The sequence below is a fragment of the Caretta caretta genome, chromosome 10, assembly GCF_965140235.1.
Source record: "Caretta caretta isolate rCarCar2 chromosome 10, rCarCar1.hap1, whole genome shotgun sequence".
Classification (NCBI taxonomy): domain Eukaryota; kingdom Metazoa; phylum Chordata; order Testudines; family Cheloniidae; genus Caretta; species Caretta caretta.
In genome coordinates this window covers 39,524,735-39,537,774 of record NC_134215.1, presented here as the reverse complement: position 1 = coordinate 39,537,774, position 13,040 = coordinate 39,524,735, and the positions used below count along the sequence as shown (strand labels likewise).

Sequence of the window (13,040 nt, the reverse complement as noted above, 5' to 3'; positions counted from 1 at the left end):
TTTAATCTGCCTGAGGTTTGGTTCAGGCATCCACAGGCGCAGCCTATAGAAAATGTAATGCCTGCAAGGCCTGATGTGGGCATGCCAATGCCTACAAACTCCCCCTGGCCTCCTGTGGAGGTGATAAACCCAGCAGGGCCTCCTGCAGTGGTTTTTCACTGCACTGTTTCTTCACATGCCCAAAGATGAATACTAATCTTTTGAAACTAATTGAATACATCAAAGTGTCACCTAGCAATCTGTAAAATAAATAAAAAAGCCTAAGCAAATATGGAGGAAAAATATCTTGTTCAAGTGGCTGAAAGACTATAAATCCACATGTGTGATTGCTAAAAGGGAGGGAAAGCTTCTGAGGATTGTACATTTAAAAAGAAACTAGCAAACATCCGACTGCCAGTAAATTCAAAGGTGTAGGAATGACAGATGTGGATATGTAGCCTTTATCTCAGTTGTGCTGTGCAAAGCAACATTTGAAAGTAGGCATAAGCACACAGAGGAAAGACAAACTTAGCTCTGTCCTCTTAGCTCTGCCATCTTCCACCAGAATTCTTCAGACAGCCTCCTCGCTGCAGGGCCCATCTTCAATGACCACATGCCCTCTCTTCTAACAATGCAGTGCAATCCCTTTGATATTAATTAACTGGAGTTCCAATGCAAAATTCCCGTAAGGCACTTTAGAAATGTAACTAGTGGTGTTGGGTACAATGTGGGGCGGGGGAGCTGGGGGCACACTCAGCCCCCAAAAGGGAGTTGGGATTGCCAGTGATCACACACACGTACATCCCTTTGACAGGCTCATTCTCACTCCTCTGCTGCCTCACATCTCCAGCAGCATCACGTGGGAAATTCATATGTCATTCCCACTAGATGGCCCCATCTGGGCAAACCCGTCCTATGCAAAAAGGTCTCGATGCAGCATGGGCCCAGCTCATAGTGCATGCTCCATCTGGCCCCCATCCACCAAGGGTTTGATCTTTCTTTTGCTTCATAAGAAAGAAGCTAAATTTCCTGACGGCGGTGCAGTTCTTTCCTGGTTCCAGCAACAGGCAGTGTTCATGGGCTCAGTATCGAGGTTACGCTGAGGTGCTGGAGCAGCCATTAGAGCCCAAACTGAGTTGGGAGTGGGGCTAATCGCATTGTAGACTAATTCAGACATATGTATCTGTCAGATGTGTTAGAGGTGGAGGTCAGAAACAGACAAAGACACCTGATAGACACAGTCACCCCGCCCCATCCTGCGCGCTGACCACAGGGAGATTCATGTAGCCACATGTTAATCTACATATGATTATGTGAGTAGTAGTTGAGTACATTGTAGCTTTGATTTGGTAAAATTAACATTGATCTTCTGCTGGAGAGAGGAAGGATGGTCCTGTGATCAAGGCATGGGACAGGATTGCTAGAGATTTGGGCAAAATGCCTGCTCTGCCACAGATTCCCTGTGGGACCTTGATTGTGTGCCTCAGTTCCTCATCTGTAATATAGGGATAATAATACTCTCTTGTCTCTAGACTGGAAGCCCTTCAAGGCAGGGACTGCCTGCTCCGTGTCTGTCCAGCTCTTTGCACAATGGGGCCCTGTCATAAATATAAAGGGAAGGGTAAACCCCTTTGAAATCCCTCCTGGCCAGGGGAAAGGTCCTCTCACCTGTAAAGGGTTAAGAAGCTAAAGGTAACCTCGCTGGCACCTGACCAAAATGACCAATGAGGAGACAAGATACTTTCAAAAGCTGGGAGGAGGGAGAGAAACAAAGGGTCTGTGTGTCTGTCTTATACTGGTTTTCTGCCGGGGATAGACCAGGAATGGAGTCTTAGAACTTTTAGTAAGTAATCTAGCTAGGCATGTGTTAGATTATGATTTCTTTAAATGGCTGAGAAAAGAATTGTGCTGAATAGAATAACTATTTCTGTCTGTGTATCTTTTTTGTAACTTAAGGTTTTGCCTAGAGGGGTTCTCTATGTTTTTGAATCTAATTATCCTGTAAGATATCTACCATCCTGATTTTACAGGGGGGATTTCTTTATTTCTATTTACTTCTATTTTTATTAAAAGTCTTCTTGTAAGAAAACTGAATGCTTTTTCATTGTTCTCAGATCCAAGGGTTTGGGTCTGTGGTCACCTATGCAAATTGGTGAGGCTTTTTATCCAACATTTCCCAGGAAAGGGGGGGTGCAAGTGTTGGGAGGATTGTTCATTGTTCTTAAGATCCAAGGGTCTGGGTCTGTAGTCACCTAGGCAAATTGGTGAGGCTTTTTACCAAACCTTGTCCAGGAAGTGGGGTGCAAGGTTTTGGGAAGTATTTTGGGGGGAAAGACGCATCCAAACAGCTCTTCCCCAGTAACCAGTATTAGTTTGGTGGTGGTAGCGGCCAATCCAAGGACGACGGGTGGAATATTTTGTACCTTGGGGAAGTTTTGACCTAAGCTGGTAAAGATAAGCTTAGGAGGTTTTTCATGCAGGTCCCCACATCTGTACCCTAGAGTTCAGAGTGGGGGAGGAACCTTGACAGGCCCTGACCTCAGTTGGGATTGGATGTGCTGTTGTCATACTGATAGGTAACAATAGTAATAATGATCAAATAACCCAGGGACTGTAAAGATGAATTCTCCAGGTTGTTGCTTGGCTGTGCTGCTCACACCTGCCTGGCAGGAGGGAAAAGTCATCCCCACAGGAGTGCTGTGGGTATGGTTGCCCTGCAGCTAGAAGCATACCACTCAGCCCAGGTTGTTGTTCATCCTTCAAGTTCGAAGATGACCGTGACATTACTGGTTAGTTTGGTTTCTGTGAAGACGTGAGTGGCTGATCAGGCCAATTTGAGTTTTGAACTGTCTGTGGCACACTGAAGAAGAGACGCTGCTTTGGGTTACTTGATTAACAGTGGACATGCTGCTGTTGTGAGATTTACGCTGCTGGCGCTTCTGTTCTACTGTAGTAGTTCTCCTCTGCTCACAGACTGTAGCTCCAGTATGGATGAGACTTTGCTGGGTAGACAGACTTCAGCTATCATGTTAAAAATAGCAGGGTGGCCCTTGTGGCACAGGTGGTGGCTCAGGCTAGCCACCAGAGCTTGGCCTTTGTGGCAGGCTTGGCCTTGGGCAACTAGCTCACCATCCACAGTGCTATTCTTAGCATGCTAGAGCTAGTGTGAGTCTGTCTCCCTCAGCTAGGAGGCTCTCTTCCAGCTCCAGTGCAGATGTACCCTGTGATAGTCAATGGGCCAGCTCGTCTATTTGGGCTCCAGGACTGAGTGTGGTTAGAGCAGCACCGTGACAATGGAGTGGGCCCCAAACCAGAGGACTGGCTCCAACCCCCTCGAGCTCTGGGAAGGTTGGCCCAGCATTCAGACTGGAACATGGCAGCTCAGACTGGGTAGCTCAGACCCTCCTCCAGCTCCCTTTAAAGCTGGTGGGAAGGTTCTCGTCGACTCTAGTCGGTAACAAATGGCTCTGTTTGGAGTCAGCTCCCACTCTGCTGCTCACTAGAACCCAAAGGGCAGGTGCCCTAGTGCCCTAGGGCAGCATCACACTTGTTGAACTACAAGCCCCCCACACACACACTCTTTCTGACGTTGCCCACCTTGCAACATTTTCATTGCCAGATTGTGCAGACCCATGGCAGAGCATCCCAGGAGCTCTCTCCCCACCCTTGTGAAATTACACACATGGCTGGGGATGCAGCTACAAGCACCTATGTACTTCAGGACAGGGCAGAGTCACACAGTCTCTGTATCTCCTCCAGACCACAGGTGGTGGCTCTTCTATCCAACTGAGGAGTCCTAGCTTCCACCTGCTCCTCAAACCCTGCTGCTGAGGGGTTCATTGCCCCCACCTTAACTTGAATTCCCTCTAATTCCTGCAGGGATTCCACCTGCCCCTCATTTACTTGACTCTTCCAAATCCCCCCCAAGGATTCCGTCTCTGACTACTCCCCAAAACTCTCTACCATTTCCTTTCTGAGCTCCCCTCTTTGCTCCCCTACCTGCATGCACTCCATGCTCCAGCTTCCTGAGTTGCCAACTTGGAGTTGTGAGGACCTCTGTGGAAACAGCCCTCCTCCCAAGCCCTGCTGTTGTGCCAGCCCTGCATCTTTGCATATGACGCCACAGCCTAACATAACACTGAGCATGATGGGTAAACCCCAGGAGGGTTTCTACAGGTGTAAAGATCTCATGAACACCCTCAGCTCAAGTCAGCAAGGATTTCTGGCATGGAGGAGGAAAGGTCATCATCCTAGTCTCTGTTCATCTGTGGCTTCTGGGGAGACAGCCTCTCTGCCTTGAGAATGACTCCTTGAGAAGCACAGACCCAAAGCAGCATCCAGATGGTGGCAGTCCAAGCCCTGTCTCTTATCAGTACCATGTGAGGGCTTGTTATGAGCTTATCTCAGCAGCTGTGAAGAGCTCTGATTTCCATGTGGGAAAGGGCAGCCTCTCCCAGGATGTGTCTCAGGACTGAAATGGGGAGCTGTCAGCATTGTGCCCTTCTCTGGTGCTATCACTTAGCACTCCGACTCCTGCAATCCTCATCAAGCATCTCCAGAGAAGCTGGGGGCCCAGCCCTTTCGCCCCACTGGTTGCCTCCTCTTGTACTTACAGGACTGCTGCTCTCACTGCAGTGGAGAGAGTTTAGATAGTTAAGTCCAAAGCTGACTGTGAAGAGTTATAAAGGGATCTCCCTAAACTGGGTGCCTGGGAGACAAAATGGCTGATGAAATTCAATGCTGATAAATGCGAAGTAATGCACACTGGAAAACATAATCCAAACTATACATAGAAAATGGTTGGATCTAAATTAGCTGTTGCCACTCAAGGAAAAGATTTGGAGTTATTGTGGACAGTTCTCTGAAAACATCCACTCAATGTGCAGCGGCAGTCAAAACAGCCAACAGAATGTTAGGAACCATTAGGAAAGGGATAGATAATAAGACAGAAAATATTATAATGCCACTGTATAAATCCATAGTGTGCTCACATCTTGTGTACAACGTGCAGATCTGGTCACCCCATCTCAAAAAAGATATATTAGAATTGGAAAAAGTACAGAGAAGGGCAACAAAAATGACTACGGTTATGGAACAGCTTCAGTAAGAGGAGAGATTAAAAAGACTGGGACTGGTCAGTTTAGAAAAGAGATGACTAAAGGGGGATATGATAGAGGGCTATAAAAATGTTATTTACTCCTTCTCATAACATAAGAACCATGGGTCACCCAATGAAATTAATAGGTTTAATTATTGTTTAAAACAAACAAAAGGAAGTACTTCTTCACACAACACACAGTCAACCTGTGGAACTCGTTGCCAGGATATGTTGTGAAGGCCAAAATATAACAGGGTTCAAAAAATAATTAGATGAGTTGACAGAGGATAGGTCCATCAATGGCTGTTAGCCAGGAAGGTCAGGGACGCAACCCCATGCGTTGGGTGTCCCTAGCCTCTGTTTTCCAGAAACTGGGAATGGATAATCACTTGATTACCTGTTCTGTTCATTCCGTCTGAAGCACCTGGCATTGGCCACTGTCAGAAGACAGGATGCTGGGTTAAATGGACCATTGGTCTGACCCAGTATGACCGTTCTTACGTTCTACCTGGCACTAGACATCCTGTTGTTGTTTTCCCAATTCCTGTGGATACTGAATGCATGGTTCTAATTACTAACCTGTAACAGGGCGTATAAACCCCCACACAATAGACCTAGATGGGACTCAAGTACAAGCTTAGTTCCTGTGCAGGCAAGCTGATCAGTGTGTGACTCGCTGATCACTGTGTTCTGCATCCCCTTCTGCGCCTGATCCAAAGAGAACACAAGTCTGTCACAGCCCAGCTCGTTGGTTCAAGTTGTAGCAACTCCTGATTTTACCTCTGAAAGTCCCTACTTCAGACCCCCATGTTGGCCAAATTGGCCGCCATCTCATAAGGGGGGCTTGTTTAGGATTTGAACTGCTGTTGGTCTCAGAGTCTTGGGATGAGCTTCCTCTGTCCAGAAGTGGTGCGTAATCCACCAATCAGTGCCCGACTATGTAACCCCACTGTGCCCAAGATGGCCATTGTCACAACTGCACCATCTCAGCCCTAACCCAGAGTGGGAATTCACTGTGTTCTCAGCCTGGAACTTCGTATATTGCTTCCCCTTATGCACATCTGGCTAGGCCATTAGCTTTCCTCACTCTTCAGATTTTCCCATCCTTTTCCCCTTTGTCTGTGGGAGTGGGGCTGGTGACATCATACAATAATTTCCTCCCTTCTTCCTTAGCACCCCCCACCGGTGGTGAATGAGTGGGAAGTTCTAGCAGCCATGTGAGGAACAAGAACCCATGTGGAGTAGGGATGGGAAGGTCCTGGCCTGGGCTATAGTGAATGTGATGGCTGAGCCAAACTACACATCTCTCTGTTAGCTGGGAGGGTCTGGGGAAGCTTCATTTTATGGGCACTGCTGGTTGTCCAGGGCCTCCAGTCTCCACTCCATTGTCCTTTATGCACAGCACCCATCTCTGGAGCAAGTTCTCATTGGAACATGTAGATGTCTCTACAGAACTCACAGTGTCGGGGTCAAAGGTCAGAACAGGGCAAGCCCATGGAAGGCAATAACCTTGGCTTTTATTTCTTTTTCCAGATGGCCCCCATTGAGCTCGAACGCAAGAAGTCCCATGTCAATCTGTTGTTGGTGAGTAAGTATCCACAGGGATGCTTTCCATCACTAACCATTAGACTGGTGGTTGGGATTGGGAGTCAGAACAGGTCTTTCCCTGGGGCAATGTTTTTTCCTATCAGCAACGTGCGAAGGTGAAGCATCTGGTAGGAACTTACAACGGACATTTACAAGGACTCCCCAGTGACAGCAATGTAAGCACTGCCATACCGGATCAGACCATTTTCCAGCTACAGCCTGCATCTTGCTGTATGGGATCCTTGCCATCTAGGCTTGTATCTCACTTCCTACCAGGACAGATTGGATCATGGCTCTACCAAGCCCCCTGTGGCACTGTCAGCTTTACTGAATCATTCATTGGGTTGGCTAGTTCAGTGTCCTGCCTTCTGCCATTACCACTCTGCCCACTTGTATTCCCACCTCCTGCCATATTGCAAAATGCTCCACCAGATCTAATGACCCTCTTGTTAGCAGTTTTGGCACAGAGGCTAAGAATTGACTGATAACATGCCCAGATTAAGGTAAATCAGGGCCTTAGGCAAACCATGACCCAGGGTCCTGGCAGCCTCACTCTTGCCATTGCACCAGAAAGGCAGGTACAATGGCAAGGGGCCACCTTATCCCCCCAGGAGCAGCAGCTGTGTCCCCCATCCTCTTAGGAGCAGCAAAGCTTTCCCTGACAGGTGGGAATTATCTGCTTGGGTAGGTGGGGTACGCCTGCTGCCATGCTCAGAGCCCTGTGGGGCGAGAATTGGAGATAACACCACATTGAGATGCATGGGGCAATTCACCCCTCTCAGAGCTATTGTTTCAGGCTGTCTGCAGACTCAGGCAGAAGTTACTGTTCCAGCCACACTCAGGTCACGTTTTCAAACTTTTCTTATCTAGCACGAGGGAAGAAAGATCCTTTATTTTCAAATGAAATCTGAGAGTACAATATAATCATCTGACTCCTGCATCTGGGGCCCAAGGCACAGGCCTGTAGCACCTACTTCATCCAAACTTGACTGAGAACAGAGACTCAGTTCCACCCCCCGCCTCTCCAGAGGTGGTCCTTCAAAGTCAGGACTGAGGTACATTGTTGTGATGGGGATGTAGGCAAAGCTAGTTAGTGCCTCTGCCTTCATGGTCCCTGCTCTATGGAGGCAGTGAGGCTGTCATTGTCCAGGACTGTCAGTCCAGCACCTTTCACCAAGACTAAAGAAAGGGCAGATCCAGCATAAATAACAACCCAACTTCTCCCCCAGTCTGGCCCTGGATCTTGGAGAGAAAGTCGCAGCCTGGTGCATTATTGATGGGGCAGTTAATTGCATGCTTCCTAAAGCACACAGAGTCCTTGATTAAAAATTTATGACATTGGCTGCGGTATTAAGGAGAGATCAACTGGCTCTGGCTCCACTTGTTTCTTAACAAATGTTGAAGGAGACCTGAGTCTGGGATGCCGCAGCAGGTGAGAGAAGGAACAGAACCTGTTGGGGCCTCTCCAAGATTGAGGCCACATTACAGCTCCTGGCTCCTCCTGGCTGGTGCAACGCTGCGATGCCTTCCAGAGAAGAGGGGGACACACCTCACTTTAAGGGTACCACTAAGTGGTCGGGTGGCAGGCAAGTCACTGGCTGGCTGACAGGGTTCTGGCTGCCTGACAGGGTCATGGCAGGGTTCTGGCTGGCTGGCAAGGTAGTAGGCAGGACACTGGCTGTCAGGGCAGCAGGCGAGGCACTGGTTGGCAGGGCAGGGCATTGGCAGGGTGATGGATCACTGGCAGGATGGCAGGCAGGACACTGGCTGGCTTGCAGAGCAGCAGAAGAGGTGCTCGGTGGCAGGCAGGATACTGGCTGGCAGGGCAGCAGGTGAGGGGCTGTCTGGGCATTGGCAGGGCACTGGCTGGCTGGCAGGACAGCAGGTGAGGGGCTGTCTGGGTGGCAAGCAGGGCACTGGCTGGCAGGGTGCTGGCTGGCTGGTAGGGCAGGGCAGCAGGTAAGGCACTGGCTGGCAGGGCAACAGGCGAGGCACCGGCTGGCTGCTAAGCAGCAGGCGAGGCACTGACTGGCTGGCAGGGCAGCAGGCGAGGCACTGGCTGGCAAGGTGGCAGGCAGGACACTGGCTGGCTGGCAGGGTGGAAGCTGGTATAGTTGTGTGCCCTAACAGCTGCAAATCAGTCAGGCAGCGAGGGGGGAAGGACTGGTTGATTACCTAAATCTCCAGTGATATCCCGCATCAGGATGTATTCCTAAAGCTCAAATCTCCTGTGGCTCTGAAATATTGGGCTCCTCCCCGACTGCCAGGAGAGACCAGGAGCCACCAGGATGGACAGCAGGAGCCATGGATCTGTAGAACTGGAAGGAAAGTACAAACAAGCACACAAGAAAAGCGAGTGATGAACTGGACAAATCATCCTTGGGAGGCATAGAGAATTCCCCTTGTCCAGCGTGATGCGATGGATGCTCAGAAGCAGCAGATTGAGTATTCCTGACAACTTGGCAGGCCTCAGGAGCTATGTCACCAGCTCACCCCATGCAAGATTATTTTGCCCAGATGGTTACCTCCGAAAAGAAAGTATAAGGCAAACCTCAAGTGTTTCTCATTTCCTGGGGCCACATGAACAGAGAGTAACGCCAGGCAGCCATCCTGGATTGACAGCATTCTGGCTAGACAAGGAGGGGGCTGGCAAAGCCCTTTGGTTGCACTGCGAGGATTTTGCTAGCAAATATCATAATGGAGCCATTCCATGGCATGCTCTCTGAGTCACAGATTGCACAGCACTCCCAGCTCCAGCTGAAATCAGTGGGATCTGTGTACTAAGAGGCTGCAGCGTGAGCAGAGAAACACCAGGCGCCATGTGCTTGAGTAGAGAGCTGGGGAATGAGCTGCCTCAAAGTCCTTCACTTGATTAAATTCGTCTTACAGTATATCCTGGTCCTCTCTCTGTCTGGAGCTGGAGAGCTAAGAACTCAATGGATTCAACTCCCCACTCAGTACCTCAGTACATCAGGCCCCACTAATGTGTCTAGTGTAGGGTGCTGCACACAAACATACACGTTCTGCAGCCTGTATCATTGAGGCATTATTGGAACACCCCTCTGTGACCAATTTGGCCTCACTCTGACAGAGGTTGCTTATCTTCCGCTGTCTCTCCACTACTTAGCATATAAAGGGAATGAGGGCTGCAGATTACCCCACTACTCAAAGGGACTGTTAGCTGGTGGGACTCACTCCGGTTACAAATGGGTGATTACTCTTGCCTCGGTTTCCCCTTCTATGAAATGAAAATGGCACTGTGTCTAACCTAGAATCCCTTTGCTTTAGCTGTGTTGAGATTTGCCTAAGTTTGGGGCAAGGCAGAACAGAGCTAAAGCCTGAGTTTCACCTAGGGAAGGTCACAGCAGAGACTCTCTCATAGATGGGATCTGAGATGCTGAGAGTCTTTAGAACTTAACTGGACAGGACGTGTGCATTACAGGGAAGAAAGCAGAGTGATAGGTGCTGGCGCTCAGCCTCTGAGATCCAATGGATGGAAATGAGACTCCACAAGTGTGAAAGGAGCAATAACTTTCCTCTTGGAGTCCATAATAATCTCCACCAAATTGCCTGGGTAGGTCTCAGCTCCTGGGAGCTAGAGATAAGTGCAAAGAAAGGTAATGTCAGGCCCAGAGACAAAGGGGGCAGCCAAAAAAATGACAAGTTTTTAAAATGCTTATATACCAATGCTAGAAGTCTAAATAAATAAGATGGGTGAACTAGAGTGCCTTGTATTAAATGAGGATATTGATATAATAGGCATCACAGAAACCTGGTGGAATGAGGATAATCAATGGGATACAGTAATACCAGGGTACAAAATATACCAGAAGGACAGACCAGGTCATGCTAGTTGGGGAGTGGCACTATATGTGAAAGAAAGCACAGAATCAAATGAAGTAAAAATCTTAAATGATCTAAATTGTACTATAGAATCTCTATGGATAGTAATTCCATGCTTGAAAAATAAGAATATAGCAGTAGGGCTATATTACAGACCACCTGACCAGGATGGTGTTAGTGACTCTGAAATGCTCAGGGAGATTAGAGAGGATATTAAAATAAATAACTCAATAATAATAATGGGGGATTTCAACTAGCCCCTTATTGACTGGGTACATATCACCTCAGGAAGGGATGCTGAGATAAAGTTTCTTGACACCTTAAATGACTGCTTCTTGGAGCAGCTAGTCCTGGAACCCACAAGAGGAGAGGCAGTTCTTGATTTAGTCCTAAGTGGAGCACAGGATCAGGTCCAAGGGGTGAATATAGCTGGACTGCTTGGTAATAGTGACTATAATATAATTAAATTTAATATCCCTGTGGCGGGGAAAACTCCACAGGGGCCCAACACTGTAGCATTTAATTTCAGAAAGGGGAACGACACAAAAATGAGGTTTGTGAAACAGAAATTAAAAGGTACAGTACCAAAAGTAAAATCCCTGCAAGCTGCGTAGAAACTTTTTAAAGACACCATAGTTGAGGCTCAACTTAAATGTCTACCCCAATTTAGAAAACATAGTAAGAGAACCAAAAAAGAGCCACCGTGGTTAAACAACAAAGTAAAAGAAGCAGTGAGAGGCAAAAAGGCATCCTTTAAAAAGTGGAAGATAAATCCTAAGGAGGAAAATAGAAAAGAGCAAATAAAGTGTAAAAATATAATTAGAAAGACCAAAAAAGAATTTGAAGAACAGCTAGCCAAAGACTGCAAAAATAATAGCAAAAAAATTTTTAAATACAACAGAAGCAGAAAGCCTGCTAACCAACTAGTTGGGCCTCTGGACGATCAAGTTGGTAAAGGAGCACTCAAATACAGTAAGGCCATTGCAGAGAAACTAAATTAATTCTTTGCATCGGTCTTCACTGTTGAGGATGTGAGGGAGATTCCCAAACTTGAGCCATTCTTTTTGGGTGACATATCTGAGGAACTGTCCCAAATTGAGGTGTCATTAGAGGAGGTTTTGAACAAATTAATAAACTAAACAGTAATAAGTCTCCAGGACCTGATGGTATTCACCCAAGAGGTCTGAAAGAACTCAAATGTGAAATTGCAGGACTACTAACTGTCATCTGTAACCTATCATTTAAATCAGCTTCTCTACCAAATGACTGGAGGATAGCGAATGTGATGCCAATTTTTAAAAAGGGCTCCAGAGGTGACCCTGGCAACTACAGGCCAGTAAACCTCACTTCAGTACCGGGCAAATTGGTTGAAACTATCGTAAAGAACAAAATTGTCAGACACATACATGACCATAATTTGTTGGGAAATAGTCAACATGGTTTTTGTAAAGGGAAATCATACCTCACCAATCTATTAGAATTCTTTGAGGGGATCAGCAAGCATGTGGACAAAGGAGAGCCAGTGGATATAGTGTACTTAGATATTCAGAAAGCTTTTGACAAGGTCCCTCACCACAGGCTCTTAAGCAAAATAAGCAGTCATGGGATAAGAGGGAAGGTTCTCTTATGGATTGGTAACTGGTTAAAAGATAGGAAACAAAGGGTAGGAATATATGGTCAGTTTTCAGAATGGAGAGAGGTAAATAGTTGTGTCCCCCAGGGACCTGTACTGGGCCTAGTCCTATTTAACATATTCATAAACAACCTGGAAAAAGGGTGGTGGCAAAGGGTGGTGGCATAAACAGTGAGGTGGCAAAATTTGCAGATGATAAAAAACTATTCAAGATCGTTAAGTCCTAGGGAGACTGCAAAAAGCTACAAAAGGATCTCACAAAACTGGACAACAAAATGGCAGATGAAATTTAATGTTGACAAATGCAAAGTAATGCACATTGGAAAACATAATCCTAACTCTACATATACAATGATGGGGTCTAAATTAGCTGTTACCACTCAAGAAGGAGATTTGCGGAAAAGGACCTAGGGGTGACAGTGGACGAGAAGCTGGCTATGAGTCAGCAGTGTGCCCTTGTTGCCAAGAAGGCCAATGGCATTTTGGGATGTATAAGTAGGGGCATAGCGAGCAGATCGAGGGACGTGATCGTTCCCCTCTATTCGACATTGGTGAGGCCTCATCTGGAGTACTGTGTCCAGTTTTGGGCCCCACACTACAAGAAGGATGTGGATAAATTGGAGAGAGTCCAGCGAAGGGCAACAAAAATGGTTAGGGGTCTGGAACACATGACTTATGAGGAGAGGCTGAGGGAACTGGGATTGTTTAGTCTGCAGAAGAGAAGAATGAGGGGGGATTTGATAGCTTCTTTCAACTACCTGAAAGGTGGTTCCAGAGAGGATGGTACTAGACTATTCTCAGTGGTAGAAGAGGACAGGACAAGGAGTAATGGTCTCAAATTGCAGTAGGGGAGGTTTAGGTTGGATATTAGGAAAAACTTTTTCACTAGGAGGGTGGTGA

The 13,040-nt window shown here is 47.2% G+C and overlaps 1 protein-coding gene across 1 annotated transcript in view; it reads left to right on the top strand.

Moving 5' to 3' along the window:
• Positions 1-13,040, top strand: part of LOC125644039 (coiled-coil domain-containing protein 33-like) — a 332,624-nt gene that overhangs the window by 270,394 nt on the left and 49,190 nt on the right. Inside the window, exon 11 of the mRNA XM_075133319.1 lies at positions 6,611-6,661. Coding sequence (XP_074989420.1) covers positions 6,611-6,661 — 51 coding nt within the window. The remainder of the gene's footprint in view (positions 1-6,610; positions 6,662-13,040) is intronic.